Source organism: Empidonax traillii, unplaced genomic scaffold (genome assembly GCF_003031625.1).
Source record: "Empidonax traillii isolate 1590-97213 ecotype Southwest subspecies unplaced genomic scaffold, ASM303162v1 scaffold205:size1172791, whole genome shotgun sequence".
NCBI lineage: Eukaryota > Metazoa > Chordata > Aves > Passeriformes > Tyrannidae > Empidonax > Empidonax traillii.
The window spans coordinates 86,839-104,047 of NW_020955398.1; the positions used below are offsets into that span (position 1 = coordinate 86,839).

At 42.5% G+C, this 17,209-nt stretch overlaps 1 protein-coding gene across 1 annotated transcript in view; it reads right to left on the reverse strand.

Annotated features, from left to right (window-relative positions):
* Positions 1-17,209, reverse strand: part of AFF1 (AF4/FMR2 family member 1) — a 69,024-nt gene that overhangs the window by 4,353 nt on the left and 47,462 nt on the right. Inside the window, exons 6-17 of the mRNA XM_027887257.1 lie at positions 16,998-17,034; positions 16,591-16,642; positions 11,987-12,041; positions 11,818-11,855; positions 10,258-10,414; positions 8,106-8,975; positions 5,683-5,780; positions 3,603-3,846; positions 2,936-3,027; positions 2,293-2,356; positions 1,335-1,471; positions 518-589 (exon numbers count right to left, since the gene is read on the reverse strand). Coding sequence (XP_027743058.1) covers positions 518-589; positions 1,335-1,471; positions 2,293-2,356; positions 2,936-3,027; positions 3,603-3,846; positions 5,683-5,780; positions 8,106-8,975; positions 10,258-10,414; positions 11,818-11,855; positions 11,987-12,041; positions 16,591-16,642; positions 16,998-17,034 — 1,916 coding nt within the window. The remainder of the gene's footprint in view (positions 1-517; positions 590-1,334; positions 1,472-2,292; positions 2,357-2,935; positions 3,028-3,602; positions 3,847-5,682; positions 5,781-8,105; positions 8,976-10,257; positions 10,415-11,817; positions 11,856-11,986; positions 12,042-16,590; positions 16,643-16,997; positions 17,035-17,209) is intronic.

A 17,209-nucleotide genomic window follows, 5' to 3' on the forward strand; every position in this document is an offset into this window, starting at 1 on the left:
AAAAAAAAAAAAAAAAAAAAAAAAAAAAAAAAAAAAAAAAAAAAAAAAAAAAAAAAAAAAAAAAAAAAAGACTTGTGAGAAAAAATCATAAGGGAAAGAAAGAAACGAGGAAGGGCCCTGTCTGTCCTTTTATATAGACAGGTGCCTAGCCTCTTAGAGGTGCCAAAGGCTGAGTAAGCCCCCACCCAGAAGTGCCTCAGCCATGTTTAGCTACAGCTTCAGTTACACGGTTCAAACATGGGCAGCCAAATTGCGTTCTTTCACCTCAGGTGAAAGCCCTTATGTGCTCTCAAGTTACAAGCAGATCAAATTTTAAAGCCTCTGCCTTCTACATGTGGTCCCTTGTGATCTTCCAGCTTACTTTAGAGATGTTTCAGTTAATTCTAGCTTTTAAATTGCGGCTTTTAACCTTGCATAATTCTAACTCCCATTCCTTCCTCACTGATCGTAATGGGTCTTTTACTCTATCAAGTCTCAAAACAGAACACGAAGGAATAGAAAAAAAACAGCTACGCACCGTAATACAGCAAAGATTTTTCCATGTGGAGAGACTGAGGAGTCTGCAAACGGTTTCAACGTCATAATGAATCTAAGGAAACAAAACAAAGAGAACCTTGTCAGCCATCAGTGTGCTCTGAAGTCCCACTGTTTATGAAAAAACAGTGCATGCCACTACCCCAAAAACGGGTCCAAAAGCCTGGAAGCCTGCCCTGAGTCCTTAGTCCTGACACCAAGAACTTTTGCATGATCTTGAGCAGAGGACTGTGTCTCAAAATGCCTTTTTTCCACACAGCAGGAACAGATGTGGCCCCTTATGTGACTTACTCTCCTCTTACACGAATTAAGGGGCCAACAAGTAGATGCCCCATGTGAGCCACCTACAGGTCTGGGGCCCAGAGAAACCAGAAAAAGTTGCCTTCAATCAAGCTGCAAACCTTTGGGGCACAAACCGTTTTTCTGCATGCCAAACTGTTGGTTTGCTTTTTTAAACTGAAATACTACTGAGTTCACACGCACATGCAACTGCAGATCTGCGTAAAGTAAAAACTCCTTCACCTCCTCAATTGTCATGGTCAATGTCCTCTGGTGTACCTCAGCTGCCAGGTTTAAATGCTGAGGGGGATGTGGTGCTAGCTTCTGATAAGTAATGCTGAAACATTTCAATGGATTTGCCCCTGGGGTCTCTGGATGGTCTGTGTCTCAGGCTTGTACAAGCAACCCCAACTCTGCTCCATGGTGGGAATCCAGAGGTGTCACAGTTGCAAACAAGGAATGTGACTAATCCTTCCCCTCCAAACATGCTGCCAAACCATCATGCTTTGAAAGGCACTTACTTGATGAGAACTATGGTGTCGTTGAGTATGCTGTAGGCTGACTTTGGCTCTAGTGCATCTGATTCCAAGGCAACTCCATATTCGATGAACAACAGTGCAGCCTCTAAGTACTGAAAGGCCTTTCCAGTCTTGTCAGTCTGTTGGGAAGACAATTCTCATTTTCAGTCCAAGAACAAACCCACTTCTCTCAAGTGTACTTGAATTCTTTTTTTCCTCCCTAGTCAGGCAGGGACTTCTTCTTTTGAAGAAAGAAAAAGATCTCAGTCTGGCATCTGGGTGACAATTAGAGGGTTCTCAGTAGAACCTCTACATGGCCCCAGTCATCCACTTTGCATGCTCTGGCTGTTTACATCTCTCAGTGGTTTCCTCAAGTAATTTATTATCTTCACTTTATTCGGATATTATTGTCTGGTCTTGGAGGCTTGCCTTCTGAGAGGCAGAGGGCGCCTTCCCCCTGCAGTATTCCCTCACTTCATTTTCCCAGGTAAATGGCAAGTAGCAAACGAACATTATCTCAGGGAGTCATAATTAGCAAAACACTATGTTCACCCCTGCCCATTGTTACACTGCAGAGAACAGAGAAAACCAGCTAGATTTGCCAAGGCAGCTTCAAAGTCTTGGGCACCAGGAACACAGTAACTCTCAGGATCCTGACTTTTCCCAACTTCTTAAACTCTTTAAGAACTAACTGTCTTCCAAGGACTCTTTTATCGCTCTACAAAGCAAACAGGCCTGCTAACCTCAGACAGTGTTAGTTCTGAATCTTGTTCTTCAGAGGAGTTTACACCAAGGAGAAACATCTGAACACATGGCAATTAAAGACAGCCTCCCAACACATGACTTGAACATACTCCAATGTGGAGTATGGAAGTCATGTTAGGCAATGAATGTTATTCCCATGTACGTAGGTCTGGATGCAAGAGCTGGTTAACATTTCTAGCACAGGGTCGAGACTTACCATTGCATCAGCTTGGTGCTTCAGCCTCTGGGCCTGTTCGAAGTAGTATTCCTTTGAATGCTGTCTGAATTGGGGACAGAGGGAAATAGTTACTAAATGAATGTTGCCTTCACAGAGAAAATTAACTGATTTCTTAAAAATTGTATGTTGGAATAAAAATGATAATTTATATTTAGAACTGAAAAACCACCAGAGGTTAGGCTATGGGAACAAATTTATTTTCTCATTCCCATGGAAAGATAGTAGTTATGTCATCTATCATTCCTCTAGTACAGTCCCATAAATGCATTTTGATTGAAACATACAGTAAACTTGGCAGCACTACACACTCAGATGAGACCAAAAGACCTTGCATTCAAGTTATCTGCTTACAAGAGAGATGGTACCTAATTTCCAGAGTAGCTTCCCTCAAACCAAGGACTGTTGTAAACCTTTGCTTTGCTGTAAACCTTTGCTTTGTGGTGTGGTGGGTGGGGTAAGTCCCAGTCACCAGAAACCAGTACAGGGTAGGTCTCCCACATCTCTCTCTCTCTCTCTTTACTCCCAAAAGAAGAGCTCATGAAAAAGCAGAATGGTGGCTGCAAGGCCTGCCTTGCCTCAGGCCTTCAGAAATACCGATGAGGGGTATAAAACAAAAGCTTACTTTTCAAACTTGAGTTGAGGTCTTCTTGGCTTGGAGGTACCATTTGGCAAAAAAGGCACTGGGAAAGGCTTTTTGTCGTCCCTTGCAGATCCCTGAAAAAGCACAGAGATAATGTTGGTGAGAAAGTTACGCATAAACCAATTCCAAAGCCTGGTTTTCCTAAATTTCAAGAGAAAATGTTCATTTGTCACAGGCATAGTCTATTCTCCAGGCTCACCTTCTTCACCTTCTTCCCCAGCAATCCTTCAAATAATGGAAATGGAAGCTTGGCTTCTCACCTGACTGCTCATAATACTTAACAGCGTTCAAACTTTTCCCAAGCATGGAAAAATTCAGTAGCAGGTTTCCTTGCACAGGGGCTAAGAGAGCAAGAAGGCTGCTTTTTTCAGGGCCTCTAGCCAAGGCAAGAATTGGTAAGATCTGTTCACACTTATTTCCAACTTAACCACACAACAATTGTTCATTCTCCGTTAATGACTAGATTGCCAGGAAAAAGTAAGCAGTTAGAAGCCTGCTAGTACAGCATGCAGAGTCTGGCTTAAAACAGACACAGAACATCATCTTAGACCACACAGCCCAAGTCACTAGTCAATAGCCATGTAATTGAATTTTATAACCCAGAAATGCAAAGATCCAGTTGCAAGGATCATGAACAATGGATACCTACTTTGATGCCCTTCGACAGTTCCATATGATTTCCTTCCACTTTCCTGTGCTTGGCAGACAGAGGATCCTTGTGGTTGCTCTTGTTCCTAGCAGGGTTATCCACAGTAGGCAGATCATCAGTCTCAGTTCTGGGTCTCTTTTGTGCCATCTTGGTTGACTTTGGTGCAGGATGTGCAGTAGATGTGGGTGGCAGTGGTGGGGGCAACACGTCTTTCTTCTGGGTTTCAAATGAAGTTTTTGGTGCTCTGAAGATGGGAAGCAAATTCATACGGTGCACATATATGTAGAGATTTTTTTAAAAATTTATTTACATCGTGTACCAATTCTTTTTAAATTCCTCTGGATGCGTGAGGTGACTTGTTAATAAAAAGAATCCAACAAATGTAAAATGAAATTTCAGGGACTTCATCGTGCATGAGATAAAACAGCTTCAACTGCCATCAATATACAAATAAGTTGCTTTTCAAAATAAGTCTCAGAACTTGTCCTCGGAGCAAACACTCGCAACCAGAATACCACGATATTGCAAGAAAGGCATATCCCTCCAACACAACCCCTTTTCCCTGAATGAGGGGGTAATTACAGTGACTCAAACCCCTGGGACAAATCACCCAACAAGGCAAAGGAGCTACAGCACTGCTTCTCTCTCTCCCTTTTGGTAGACAGTATCTTCTGTGGTCAGAGATACTCACCCTGACACTTGATCCTCTACGTGCTTTGACAGAATTAAACTGAATTCTTCCTCTAAGACTTGCCAGCTCAACTAGACAACACAAAGTTAAGAGGATTCAACTAGCAGAGACTTAAAATGCTCTGCTTTTAAATGGCAGAGATTATCCCATTTCATAATACAGAGGCATATTAGATTTCTCATCATCTGAAGTTAGGATTACCAGGGAACTCTGGCAGCTCTAAGCAGCACCAAAGAGCTCTGAACCTTGCTTCACCACTGCTCCTTTACATCATTGTTACTCAGCTTCTCAAAGTTTTCTAGAAAACACTGAGCAGTGAATCCCAGCTCATTGACTGCAGCATCAGACGAGGAAGAAATTAAGTTAAACCCTGTGAGAGGGCTCTGGTGTGATGTTGCACATCTTGCCCGATTCTGCTGTGTATGGGACAGTCCTCTATCCCTTTTTCACCACTCATTTTTCTCAAAGGATAGTCCCTACTCACTGCACACACGCTTCCCAGCTTCTCTACCTTGGCACACCTGATTCTCCATAGAGCACAGAACCATCATCCCCTGACCTGATCCAGTGCACTCTCTCCCCAAAAATGCATCCTGTTCTTCCCACTCCAAAAGCCAGAACACAAGTATAACAGGTGCTCATTTTCACTGGAAAAAAGGGAGCAATAAACCCCAGAAATAAAGCTCTTCCATTACTACCACAGTTCAGATATCCCCTCACCCAACTAAATGTTAGTCCCAATGCTTCAGTGCTTTCAGAGTATGCTTTGTCTGCAGAAAAGCAGTTTACTCCTGTTGTCAGGACACAAACCTCAGCACTACATACCAATCCAAGCCAACACCTCAAATTCAAGCCACAGCCAAGCAGGAATAGAATGCAGTAGCCCGTGACTGATCCATGAATCTCCCCTCTCGGGAACACTGCCCAGTTGGAGACACGCTCTCGGAAGCATTCACTCTAGCTAAGACCGGGCCAAAATACTGGCAGTGCCCTGGTATGCAAATTACAGGGCAAGCTTTGGCAGGTCTACCAGAACACTGCAAATGCTGTACTGGGTAAATGAGAAATTCCTGGCCACAAAGGCCACCTGAAATTCAGGACAGTCAGGACTCAAAAGGCACCCTGGTTATGTTTCTGTCGGGTCACATAGAATAAAAAAACAAAGACAAAAAGATGATTTTAGTGGAGAAGTGAAATGCTCTCTGTTTTCTTTAGTGGTTGCTTCCGGGATGTAAAGGCAAATCTACAGCAGATTCAGTTTCAGAAGGTACATTATATTAGGAGCAAGGTCACGAGCATAAGGACAGGAGATAACGTTCCTTGCTTTAACCTTGTAAAGAAAGACTTAGATTTATGCATCTTTCTGCCATCCCACCACCGTATACTCACTTCACTTTACTGGAGTCTTTGTTAGCTGAAGACTGCAATGATTTTGTTTCTTTTTCTGATTTCTTTTTCTTCCTATCAGTCTCCTCTTTTTCTTCCCTCTAACAAGAAGGGGGAAAAAAAAAGGAAAAAAAAAGATCACTCAGGTTTTCAAAGTTCACATAAAGTACAGACCAAGACAGCCAAGTTTGACTGATTCTGGTAAAAAAAAAAACCAAAACCAACCAACCAACCAAAACCACAAACAAAAAAAAAAAAGAAAAAAAAACCCCACTCAAACAAGATATTCAAACCACCAAAGTAGGAATGGATGGATGTGGGATAGCAGGGATGGAACTGCTAAAGCTGTTGCTGCTAATCATAAAAGTCAAAGGTAATCAAAGGTAAGGTACTTGCACGTGAGTTAGATCCCCCAAATGTGCAGGGGAGGTTGGTTTTTATTAATAAGAATCTGACATAAGTGAAATTTTTAACAGTCAGGTAAAATCTGGAGACCCCAGAACTGGATGCAATACTCAAGGAGGGGGAGGTCTCACCCAAGCAGAGTAGAGGAGCAGAATCACCTCCCTCAACCTTGCTGACCACACATCTTTCAATGCAGCCCAGGACGGGGTTGGCTTTTTGGGCTGCACGTTCAGCTTCTCATCCACCGAAACCCCCGAAGTCCTTCTTCGCCAGACTACTCTCAGTGAGTTCTTCTCCCTGTCCTGCACTCAAGTCTGGACATATCCAGGCTCCTGTCACTCAGTGGGTTGTGCTGTGACACGGAGTCTACCTCTGGCAGTGTGCTCAGGACAAGGCTCCAGCACCGAGATCATGTGCTTATATTGTTTTTCAGGTAATCTCCACACAGACATGAAAGACAGATGTACCTGGCTCAGCTGGCTGCTGTGAAGCCTGAGTCTCCAAGGACACTGATGCCCACTGACAGGATTGACAGTGAGACTCTGTAGTGGATTCTCCTGAAGTTGGGCACTGAGATTGCAAGGGAAGACATGCCTAACACCAAATAGCTCCTCTCCCGGGTTTTTTAGACAACAGAAGAAGTGACAAGTCTGTTTCCCTTTCTCCCTCTGCTCTGTAAGAGAGGGAACTGCTGGGGTCTCTCAAATTTCTTCACCATTTCCCTGTTCTTCTTGCTTCTCCCCCACAACCATAGGAAATTCAGAAAATAACAAAACTAAATGAAACCCACACAGGAACCATGGTTATTAACCCACCCATGCTGAGCCACCTGCTCTCTGAGGAGCAAAAAGGTAGACAGGCACTGAAATATCCACAGGGAATACCCATTCCCCACAGGGCCTGCAACCAACTCTTTGTGCAGCTAAAGCAGCTGGCTGGAGGTATATTCACAGTTCCCTTCAGGAGTCAGCTTTCCAAAAACATTTGTGAGCAACAATCACCTCAGTTAAATACAGGGTTGTAATTCAAGGGAAAGTGACTGTTACTGCTGAGGAACTCTGCAAAGGGGTTTCTGGAAAGCTCTTCATGTCTCTAAAGCATCAGCATCACTGCCAGCTCCACATCAGCTCCAGGGAAAACCAAACAAGTTTTCCATCTATTTATCCAAGTGCCGAGATCCCAAGTAGGGTTTTGTGACAGTTGTTACCATGAGTGCGCCCAGTCCAGTTAAAAGTCTTCATTTCCAGAAAAGCAAAAGGCACAGGGTCATTGCCATCACCTCTGGCAATAACACAGTTCCCATCTGCAGAATTCATCCCTCCTGGAAGCAGTCACAACTGTTTCATGGAAAAAAATTACTTCCCACAGGAAAAGACTACAATACTCAGACTGAGTGTTGTACTGCTGACTCAAGACAGCAGAAGGTACATCCCTGGGCAAAACTGAATACCACAGACCGGGGTGTCCTGCGTCAGTTCTCTTTCTTGGCAATCCACGAACTGCAGGGCAGGTGCTCTCCCAAAACAGATGAAATGCACAGTGCAGGTGACTGCACAGGGATGTGCTTCAGGAACTGTGCTGCTGTTAATGGGGTGGCATGGGGAGGGGGCGCCGTTGCCCTGGGTTGAAAGCCAGAGAAACCCACCACCAACTGCCAGAGGGTTGGTCAGCCACATGCTGATATAACCTGCTGCTGAAAGCTTCTCCAACAAAGGAGGGCTGAGGTTTTGTTGCCTGCGAAAACTAGAATTAAAAAAAACCACTGCAAAAAATGCTTTAAAACATGTATGTTAGACAGCTGACAGGGTTTTCAGTTGCCCAGGAGGGGATTTGAGACCAATGAGAAACATCTGCAGACAGTTTTGATCCGCATTCTCCTTAGAAGTGTGTAAACAGCTTTACAGGAGGAGCATAAAGGTTCATTATAGCCATCATCATAGGTATGAAGTGGAAACTTCACAGGGGTTTTTGAAACACTACCTTGGTCCTGGTACAAACTCACCCCCACCTCCACCTCTCACCTTCCTCTTTTGAAGGGACTCCTCAGGAGCATCTGTGGTTTTCCTTTTCAAGTCCTGCTTCTTTGAACCAGGGAGGCCCTTGGTCTCTGTTCTCTTTTGGTGTCGGTCTTTCCTGTGGGGCTGAGGGATTTTCGCCAGGTGACGGAGATCTATTTTCACCACAAGGCGGTCACCGGTTGGGGGGTCCCTCACTGGTGAGAGCAACTTCACCCCAAGAGGCAAAGGCATTTTCTCCTTGTGCAAATCCTGAGGCCTGTAGCTGCTGGTCCTGATGGGGGTTGTGCCATGGCCTTGAGGAAGGGGAATGAGAGCATCGAGTGTCTGGGCATCTTCCGTGAGCTTGGGGTCCAAGAAGGATTTGGCACTGGCCTGGTGGGAACCCTTGTGCTTTCTCTTCTCAAAGGGCTCATGAGGTGCTGCCTTCAGGTATTTTCTGTCAGTGGATTCTGGTTTGACTATTTTTTTGACTTTCGGTTTGTCCTTGGAAGACTGGTCTCTGACCTCCAAAGGACCAGGGTCACTCTCCACCTTCAGGCCTCTCTTGGACCCCTCGTGCACCACAGGCTTGCTGGGCCTTTTGATACCTACAGTCTGTCTGGGCAAAGGCTCCTCAGCATGCACAGGAGGCTTCTGGCAGTTGTGTTTTGTTGGAAGATGAGTGTCCCGAGGAGCCCTGGCCACTTGGCTCTGGTGATGAGGCTCCCTTGGCTCAGCATGCCTATGGGAGGAATTGCTACTAAAGCCTGGCTCCTGCCTCTTGCCCTCCACATGTCCATCCCCACAGGCAATTTCACTGAGACTCTCTGCTGGCGGGTTCACCTTGGTCAGCCAGTTGTCGAGCTGCCACTTATTAGAAGTTAGTGGTTCGGGCTGCAGACAAAAAGAAAAAGGAAGGATTCAAGACTGATGCTGTTAGGAGATGCTTCCATCCTAGCACAGCTTACCAGAGCCCAGAGACTATTGGCTGTAGGCATTAAGGTGTGTACTTTCACATGAAAGTACATGTTTCACATGAAACTGACTATAAACAAACTGGCCACATACACTAAGTTGATCTAGAGCATCATGGATGGACAGCTTGCTGAATAAAAAAAAAAAGGATAAAATGGTCAGTGGCAAATAGCTAGGACTTCACTAGAGTGAGAAAGGTCTTACAACTTCGTATTTTTAGGAAAATCAGGTAGAATTTGGTAAAAGAGGAGAAGTATAATATCCATGTCCTTCCAAAGACACTTATATTGCAGTGGGCAAAGTCTGTAACTGAACTGGAGGGTAAGGAGTATTGGGGCGAGATGGAAAGATTGGTCTTCTCAAAGTTTGTTTTCAGCACATAAAATTCTCCTTGTTCATGCTCTTCTAAGGTAAAAGATAAGAAAGCCAGAGCTGGGGCAGGGAAGGAGAAATAAATTACAAGTTTTCTGGGCCTTGTTAACAGTACTTTAGAATTGCCAATATACTGGTTTACATCAGCTGTGGTCTGCATATATAACCATGCACTTCCCACTGGTCTGAGAATGTTTTGCAAGCTGGAAGAACTATCTGAAAGCATGGGACATGAGCACTTCTGCAGCACATTTCTAAAAAAAATGCATGGTCTCAATTATGAAACTTTAAGATACCAATTTGTGTTTGCCTGCTTTCCCCAATAAAAGTCTCAAAAACACCAGTGCAGCACTATGCAAGCCAAATTCAACAGAAGCAAGACTAAGCATATTCCAGCCCTTCCTGCAGGTCTGATCCCTTTGGCTCCAACCTGGGTGGGAGAAGTTGAATCTGTCACTCAGGCACAGGAGCTGCAGCAACAACCCAATACCTTGGCACCTAGAAATGCTGCAGATGCCCCAGGCCAGCCGTGCTACTCATCTGCAACTTGTTTTTGTCTCGCCAGTAAGTGCTAGACAATGACACCAAAGGAGAAGGGGGAATACATCAAGTTTAGGCATCTGAAAGTCTAATTACATTGTTACTAAGGGTTATTTAATAGAAAAACACTAGAAGGGAAGTAAAGGGCAAGAAAAGTATGGTGATGCAGCAAAAATGTCAAGGGGGCACCCGACCATGGACAGTGTTTCTGTCCTGACTGCACTGAGACAGCAGAGAGGCAGAGGCAGGAGGCTGTGTTAAGCAGCCTCTAGGTTTTATTGGCATTCACCTCAGATGCTGGTGCTCTTGGAGGCTCGTTCACTTCACTGTCACTGGAGTGGCTCTCTGTCTCCGAGTCTGAGGAGCTCTCTGAGTCACTGGTGCTCCCTGACTCCGAGCTGCTGGAATGTGCTGATGCCACACTCTTGGGCTGAGACTGTAAGGAACTGCAAGGCCACCATGAGATAAAATTAGAAAGCAGCATGGGTGAAGGTTACTTACTTAGTATATTGCCATGTCAGTATTCAAAAATAAAACTGAAACCCTGTGTTTTGGCACTGAGACAAGTGGGGAGAAGGCCAGAGGAATGTACTGCCATACTCAAAAAATAAAGAACTGGAATAAAAAAAAATCACTGGAAATAATAAAACCTTCAACTCCAGCCCAGTCAAATATGTAAGCAGGATGCCACTGCTGCAATGTAAAGTTTCATTTAGCCAAGCAAATTTTAAAAACCCACCAAAAGTGACCAGTGTTTTTTCTGACAATTCCAACCCTCAAAATGAAAAAATTTCCAAGGAAGGTGAACAAGACAAAAACATATTTTTCAGGATCATTCTGTTTTTTCTATTCTCCCTCCAAAGTTTTCACTTCTACATCTGTTTTACTTGGTCAAGCTGCTGTAACCACTTCATTAACAGTCACATCAAGCACTGCGTTTCTTGCAACACCCTTCCTTAATCAAGTGTTTTCTTCCACATTGACAATGGGAGTGGATGGAATTGAGGGAAAGCTGTCACTTTTATGCATTGGTTTGTGTTTTTTTACTTTGTAAATGGTTTTCCACATCACCATCAACACACTTGTATGATTTGGAGGCAAGTTTCTTGCTGATCCAAGACTGATATCGTGAGAACACTCATCAAAACACTCATCTTTTAAGAGTTTTCAGACACACAGATTGTGACAAAAATCAGTGTGCTCTTCTGCAAGTCTGACTTTGTAGGTGATTATCCTGTGCTTGAAGAATACAGATATCAAGCCAAAAATCTATGTCAGTGCTCTCCTACAGGAAAAATTCTGGGCTTCTACACCTTTCTTCCTCTAATGCTGGCATGCAGTTTTCAGTCTACCTTGAATATTGCTTCTGACCAACAATACATGGCAGGAACTGCTTACAATCAGCTGCCTTATCAGGAGGAGCTGAAACAGTCTCCGCGAGTTTTACTAACCCTATCCTGTTCTTTACGCACTTGGCTGTTTTGAGTTTCTTTGTGAACTAAACCTGGACTTGCACCTGCCCCATTGTTACTACTACTGAAAATCCTATTAGCTCCAGCATGCTCTACATACACACTGGTGGAGGGGAAGAGGAAAAAAGAAGGGAGCAGTTGAGGAAATACACTTCTGGTTCATAGGCAAATTCCAGCATGAAACAAAATTATTCACTTCTAATTGGAGTTTTCCAGAAAACCCCACACACTTAAGCTGACTTTCAATAGCAGTCAGAAACCAAGGCCTGTACCTACAAGAGAAATCAGGAACCCTTACCCATCTACCCCATACACACAAAGCAGTTTTGTTTTTCTCCTTATTTGGTCTAGCTAGTAGTTTGGGAACAAACCTGTACCTTGGAGGTGCAAGTGAAGATGGTGACTTTTCAACAACCTGTTTTGTTCACAAAAACAAAGAGGAGAGGGGGAGGAAAGGTTAGCTTACGGAACTCAGAACAATACAACAAGTGGTGATAATTTAAAGGGAAGTCTGTGTGCCTAGTGTATAAAACATCTAAAACTGACTTGGTCGTCACCACTCTCTTCACTATCACTGAGCTGCAGGTCGTCCTGGAGCATTCTGAAAGACAACCAGAAGACAAATATCAGCCAAGGCAGACACATTTTCAAGCAGAAGACACTGAAAAAGGTTTGCGTTTGCCAAAACAAATCAACCTCCCACATAATTTCTGAACATTTGGCATGCTTGAACTACTAAAACCTGTCATTGAATGCTTAAAATTACTTTTTTTTTTTCCTTTTTTTACTCTACTTTTCAACTGACATTAGGATAATTTGCAATGGAGCCCCATAGCAATGGCTGCCATCTACAGACAACAAAGACCAAGTTCTGTAAGGGGAATGCTCCTCAGAAAAGGCTACCTAGTTGACTAGCACAGGGTGGAAGAAGTCTGATCCTTGTACAGGAAGAGACTCACATGCTCTCAGCCTGCACTGGTTCCCCAAGGGACAGAAAGCATCGTCTTCGCACCAGAAGTTGTGCATGTTCACGCTCTCCGCACTCAGGGGTTGTGAATATTTCTCCTGTTGCAGGGGTTCTCGTTTTGCTGCTCAAGTCTCCTATCACACATACATGAGTAAATGCCAATATCAAGCCTACCTCCTATTTCTTCTCTGCACAATGAACTTTATGCTCCTGCATATCCTAGCAGGAACTGTACTGTTGAGCAGTTTGGATTCCCAAAGTAGTTTACAAGTGAGGAGGTATGAGCTCTGTTTTACTACTGATGGAAAAGAGAGCAGGTTGCCTGAAAATGCTTCCAAAAATATCAGTTAGTTCTCTGTCTGCAGGTGGTAACTACTGTTGCAATTTCAATATATTACCAAGGTCCTTATTAGGCTGGAAGGGAAGGATTTTCAGGAAGGGACCCATACTTCTCCCGTATTGTTATCCTCCACTTTGACAATCATGCAGGCATCCCAAAGGGATGTTGGAAAACAGTTGGGCAAAACTCTTGCTATTCAAAAGTATAGTTATTAAAATCTTGAAACTAGTTAGCCTCCAGCTTCTCAACCCAGAGAATTACTCAAGTGTCCTTCCAAAAACTGGACAAAAAGCTAAAAAACTGAGGCAGGGATTTGAATCAATCAGGTCAAAACTCTGTTTATTTCAACCTCATTTCAAGCTAAGAAGTTTCTCACAGAGAGCCCTTATGGCTAAATAAGAAAAATAAGCCTCCAACTCCTCATGACAACACATTTTACAGCAAGAAAACAAATGAAAACGACGCCCAGTGAACCATGTCACCCGGGAAAAAGGTGAAAAAAGTTGATGCTCGCTTTGTTCAGGCATTTTGACTGTCACTCCCCTGTGACTATGCTCTATTGCTTCATTTCCTCACACACCTTCTCAGTGGAAATCACCTCTTGTCTCTTCTTTTAGAGTAAACACTGAAGGGAAGCACTGTGAGGCACCACCTTGGAAAACAAGATCCCTGAGTTTCCTACAGAAGGCAAAGAGCTTATAGCCTACAGAAATCCTGCAGAAGAGTGGGCTACAGGCAAAGCTCATTGCCAGATGAAGCACAAAAAGGAAAAAAAGAAGAATAGCAACAATACAGACACTCTTCACACTTCTGGGCAGTTTGGTCAAATGTCTACTGGTATCTCAATGAATTCTTTGTATTTTCTTTTACAACTTCTTAAGCGTCACTAAAATGTTTTGAAAGTGGTTTTGGTTGCGTTTGTTTTGTTCTGCTTTAAGAATCATGGACTTGAGGTAAGAGGATAACCATAGAGTCATAGAATGGTTTGGGTTGGAAGGGACCTTAAAGATCAGCTAGTTCCAACCCCCTGCCATGAACAAGGATGTGCAAAAAAGCCACCAAGGCCTTATTTTAAATCTGATTTAACTGTTTATAATAAAAAACCCTTTCCACCAGAGCTGCTGGTAAATAAAATGCATCCGCATAAAAAAACATTGCAACTACTTCAGCTTAATTTAGGACCAAGGAAGAACAATAAAACTTGAGAAGAGTCATACTTTTTCAAGGATAGACAAAGCCGCTTTCCCCAAAACAAGGTTTCAACAAATTGTTAATAGCCTAGTTAAAAAAAAATAAAATCTGCCTTAATAATGCTTTCATTAGCTCACAAATCAATAGATGGCAAGTTTTCATTTGCAGGACCCATTCATTTGCAGTTTATATACATATCATTAATCTCCCTGTAAAGCTATTTAAAAAGAGCTCTTTTAGAGAGAGAAGCAGCACTAAAATTATCATCACTTGCCAAACAACCCCACTAAAAGCACAGGCTGATCCCCCCCTCTGCTAGCTGGGTTAAACATGCATCACCAAGAATGAGTTGGCATCTCCCCTTTTAAAAGAAAGGGCTGTATTCATTCCAGTGCAGCCAGGTGCAAACTTCAGGGCTGCATTCAAGAATGAAAGCCATCTGGGAAACCCTCGCATGCTCTGAAAAGCTGAATGCTTAATTTGGGCGGACAGATGCCTTGGGATTTCAACTTCTAATTAACCACCACAAATGCTGTTTGTTTTCAGCCAGCTACACTTTGCAACACAAGCTACTCCAGGCAGCTGAATTTCCAGACAGTCACATGCACTTCGAACAGCAAAGAAAGCCCAGCCCTGTTGTGCCAAAGAAAACAAACACAAAAAAGAAGGGATGCATCAGTTGAAGGAAAAGATGCAGAAGTAGCCCTTGGGCAAATCTCACTTGACTTCATTTTAGACATAAACCCAAGCCACCCTCTTCCTCTTACTTCCACTGCCTTTGTCAGCTGTGGGTATGTGTGTCCCTGGCAGACGAGCGCTGGCTCTGAAGTGCCTGGCAAGGACCCCGAGCAGAGAGGGGATCTTGGCTAAGGAGAGAGCCACATACCATGCCAAATTTACAACTCTGGCCTCTTGGGCTAAAAAAGGAGTCTTTTCCAATTCTTGTCTATAGGAAAAGTTTATTCTCTCTCTCCTGCCTGGAAAACTGACTAAAGCACTAAAGAGATTTTTACAAGCAGCTCAAGAGTTGAAATAATGATAGGGTAGCTGAGGACGAGCACAGAGCCTGGAGCACTTGAAACCAGTAGTTTCAGTTGGGCAAAGAAAATTTCCAGAAGTCATTCAGGAGGAGAAAGTTAGACTGAAAGAAAGAGGAGCAAAATAAAGAATGGATTAAGATAGTAGCTGACTGCTTAACAAGACACTGTTTCATACTCCCAGTGATCAGGGGCTCCTCTGCATCATGCTGGAACAGTAGGAAAAAGGATATTTAACAAATCTTATGGAGCTTGAATGCAAAATTCTACAATCTCAACCAAGACAGAGACACGCTCTTCCCTCCTACTTGTGACTAGTCCAGATTTGTTTTGGTTTTAATTAAATGATTCATAATAAGGAAAAGGAAAACAAGTGGAATAAGCTTTGTAGTCTGTAGTTTGCAGCCTTCTATGGAATAATGTACTATGTAATAACATGAGATCTTTATGTCTCACATAAACATGATATGCTTGAATTGACAGGCATTTAATGGTTCAGCAATAGACCCCTGAGCCTTCCAGACATGGAAAGATTTCCATTTGTCACTCAGTGCTCAGAACACATCAATGCTGCCATCTGGCCAGGTTAATCCTGAAAGACTAATGTCAGGCCACACAAAACTGCTTTCAAGCAACTTCTATAATTAACCTAATTAATGGATAACCACTTTCACCTGCAAAGACAGTACCAAGTTATTTTATCCAACACCTTAAAATTTTCTACTGGAGCAATAATTTATTAGTTGGCGCCTTCCTGCCTTGTAAAACTTTCATAGTGATTATGATTAATTTTTTTATATATATATACACACACGCGCGCGCACACACACACAATTAAAATACATTATAGAAATTTCATCTTTACCCCACTCTGCAGTTATGTTATTAGATTGTAAATGGAGGGGTTTAGATAACCCATGTGAAATTTTTTTGTGTGTTTTTTTAAATAAAAATAAAATTAAGACAACACTTTTTAGAAAACTTTTCCTTGGGCAACTGCAGAAAATTATATCACACAATTACTTCAAAATTTCACCCTAGTTTTTACATTTTTTTTGTAGCTGTAGTTTTACTATCCCTCCCAGGCTTCAGAACGATAACCAAAATCGGTCAGATTCAGTTTGTATCCCTTATAATTTATAGTTGAATGCATTATTAGTAGGCTGAAGAGCACAAAAAGTGTGATGTTAATGAGCCACAGATTAAAATAACTAAAAAACTTTAACCTGGTACATTAGTAGTTTTGTTTGTTTGTTTGTTTTTTTGTTGATGGTTTTTTTGTTTGGTTTTGGTTTTTGTGGGTGGTTGGTGGTTTTTTTCCATTTTTGTTTTGGTCATCATAATCAGGACATTGTTTAGTAGAAATGGCATTGTTAGGTTAAGGGTTGGACTTGATGATCTTAAAAGTGTCTTTTCCAATCTAAACCTCTCTATGATTCCATCACAAACCAAGAATGCTTCTGTTGGTGAAAATTCCTGGTATTGAAATTTTCTAAGAAAAATGACTGATTAAACCCTTAATCTTCAGAATCATCAAGTAACCTAAATTTTAGGTCATGCCACGTTCTTTTAACTAACTGCACAGTAGAGATAGGAACAGAATTTGATTACTTACAACGTTCTTGGCTGAGAACTCGGCAATGTTCCTGAAGCTGTGCCATACTGCTCTGTAAATAAAAAGTGAGCAGGTTGGTTTTATTTGCCACCCTTGTAGCCTATTTTACCCTATCGTCTCTGAGCACCAGATTAGACTAGTCACTTTCTTCTAGGACATAATTATTTGCCATTGAGACTATTCCCCACTCCAAATAGGGTTTGTCCTCTGCTGAACTGTAGCCTTAATTTTTAGGTAATGAATGTATACTATCTCTTAAGCTATTTCTAAATTCACCACTGTTCAACAAAGCAGACTAAATCACGCCTGTAAATCAATGTAAACATTTGATGTTCTCCGCAACATATGACACACAACACACAAAACTATCTGTCAATACAGATAGTTTTCTTTGGATTTCTACTTACTCTGATCCTGTGCTACAAATCCCTCGGGCTGCAATTCCTAGAAAGAAAGGATGAAGTGTAAATTGAGAATAAAATAAATCAGCTGTCTTTTAATAGCAGTGTACTGATGATCTGTTTTCCATGTGTTACTTACTGTAATAAAAACTTTGACTAGCTTGTCAAAGCTTGACTTTGAAGTATCCAATAGTCTAAACTGGCCTGCTGTAGCTTAG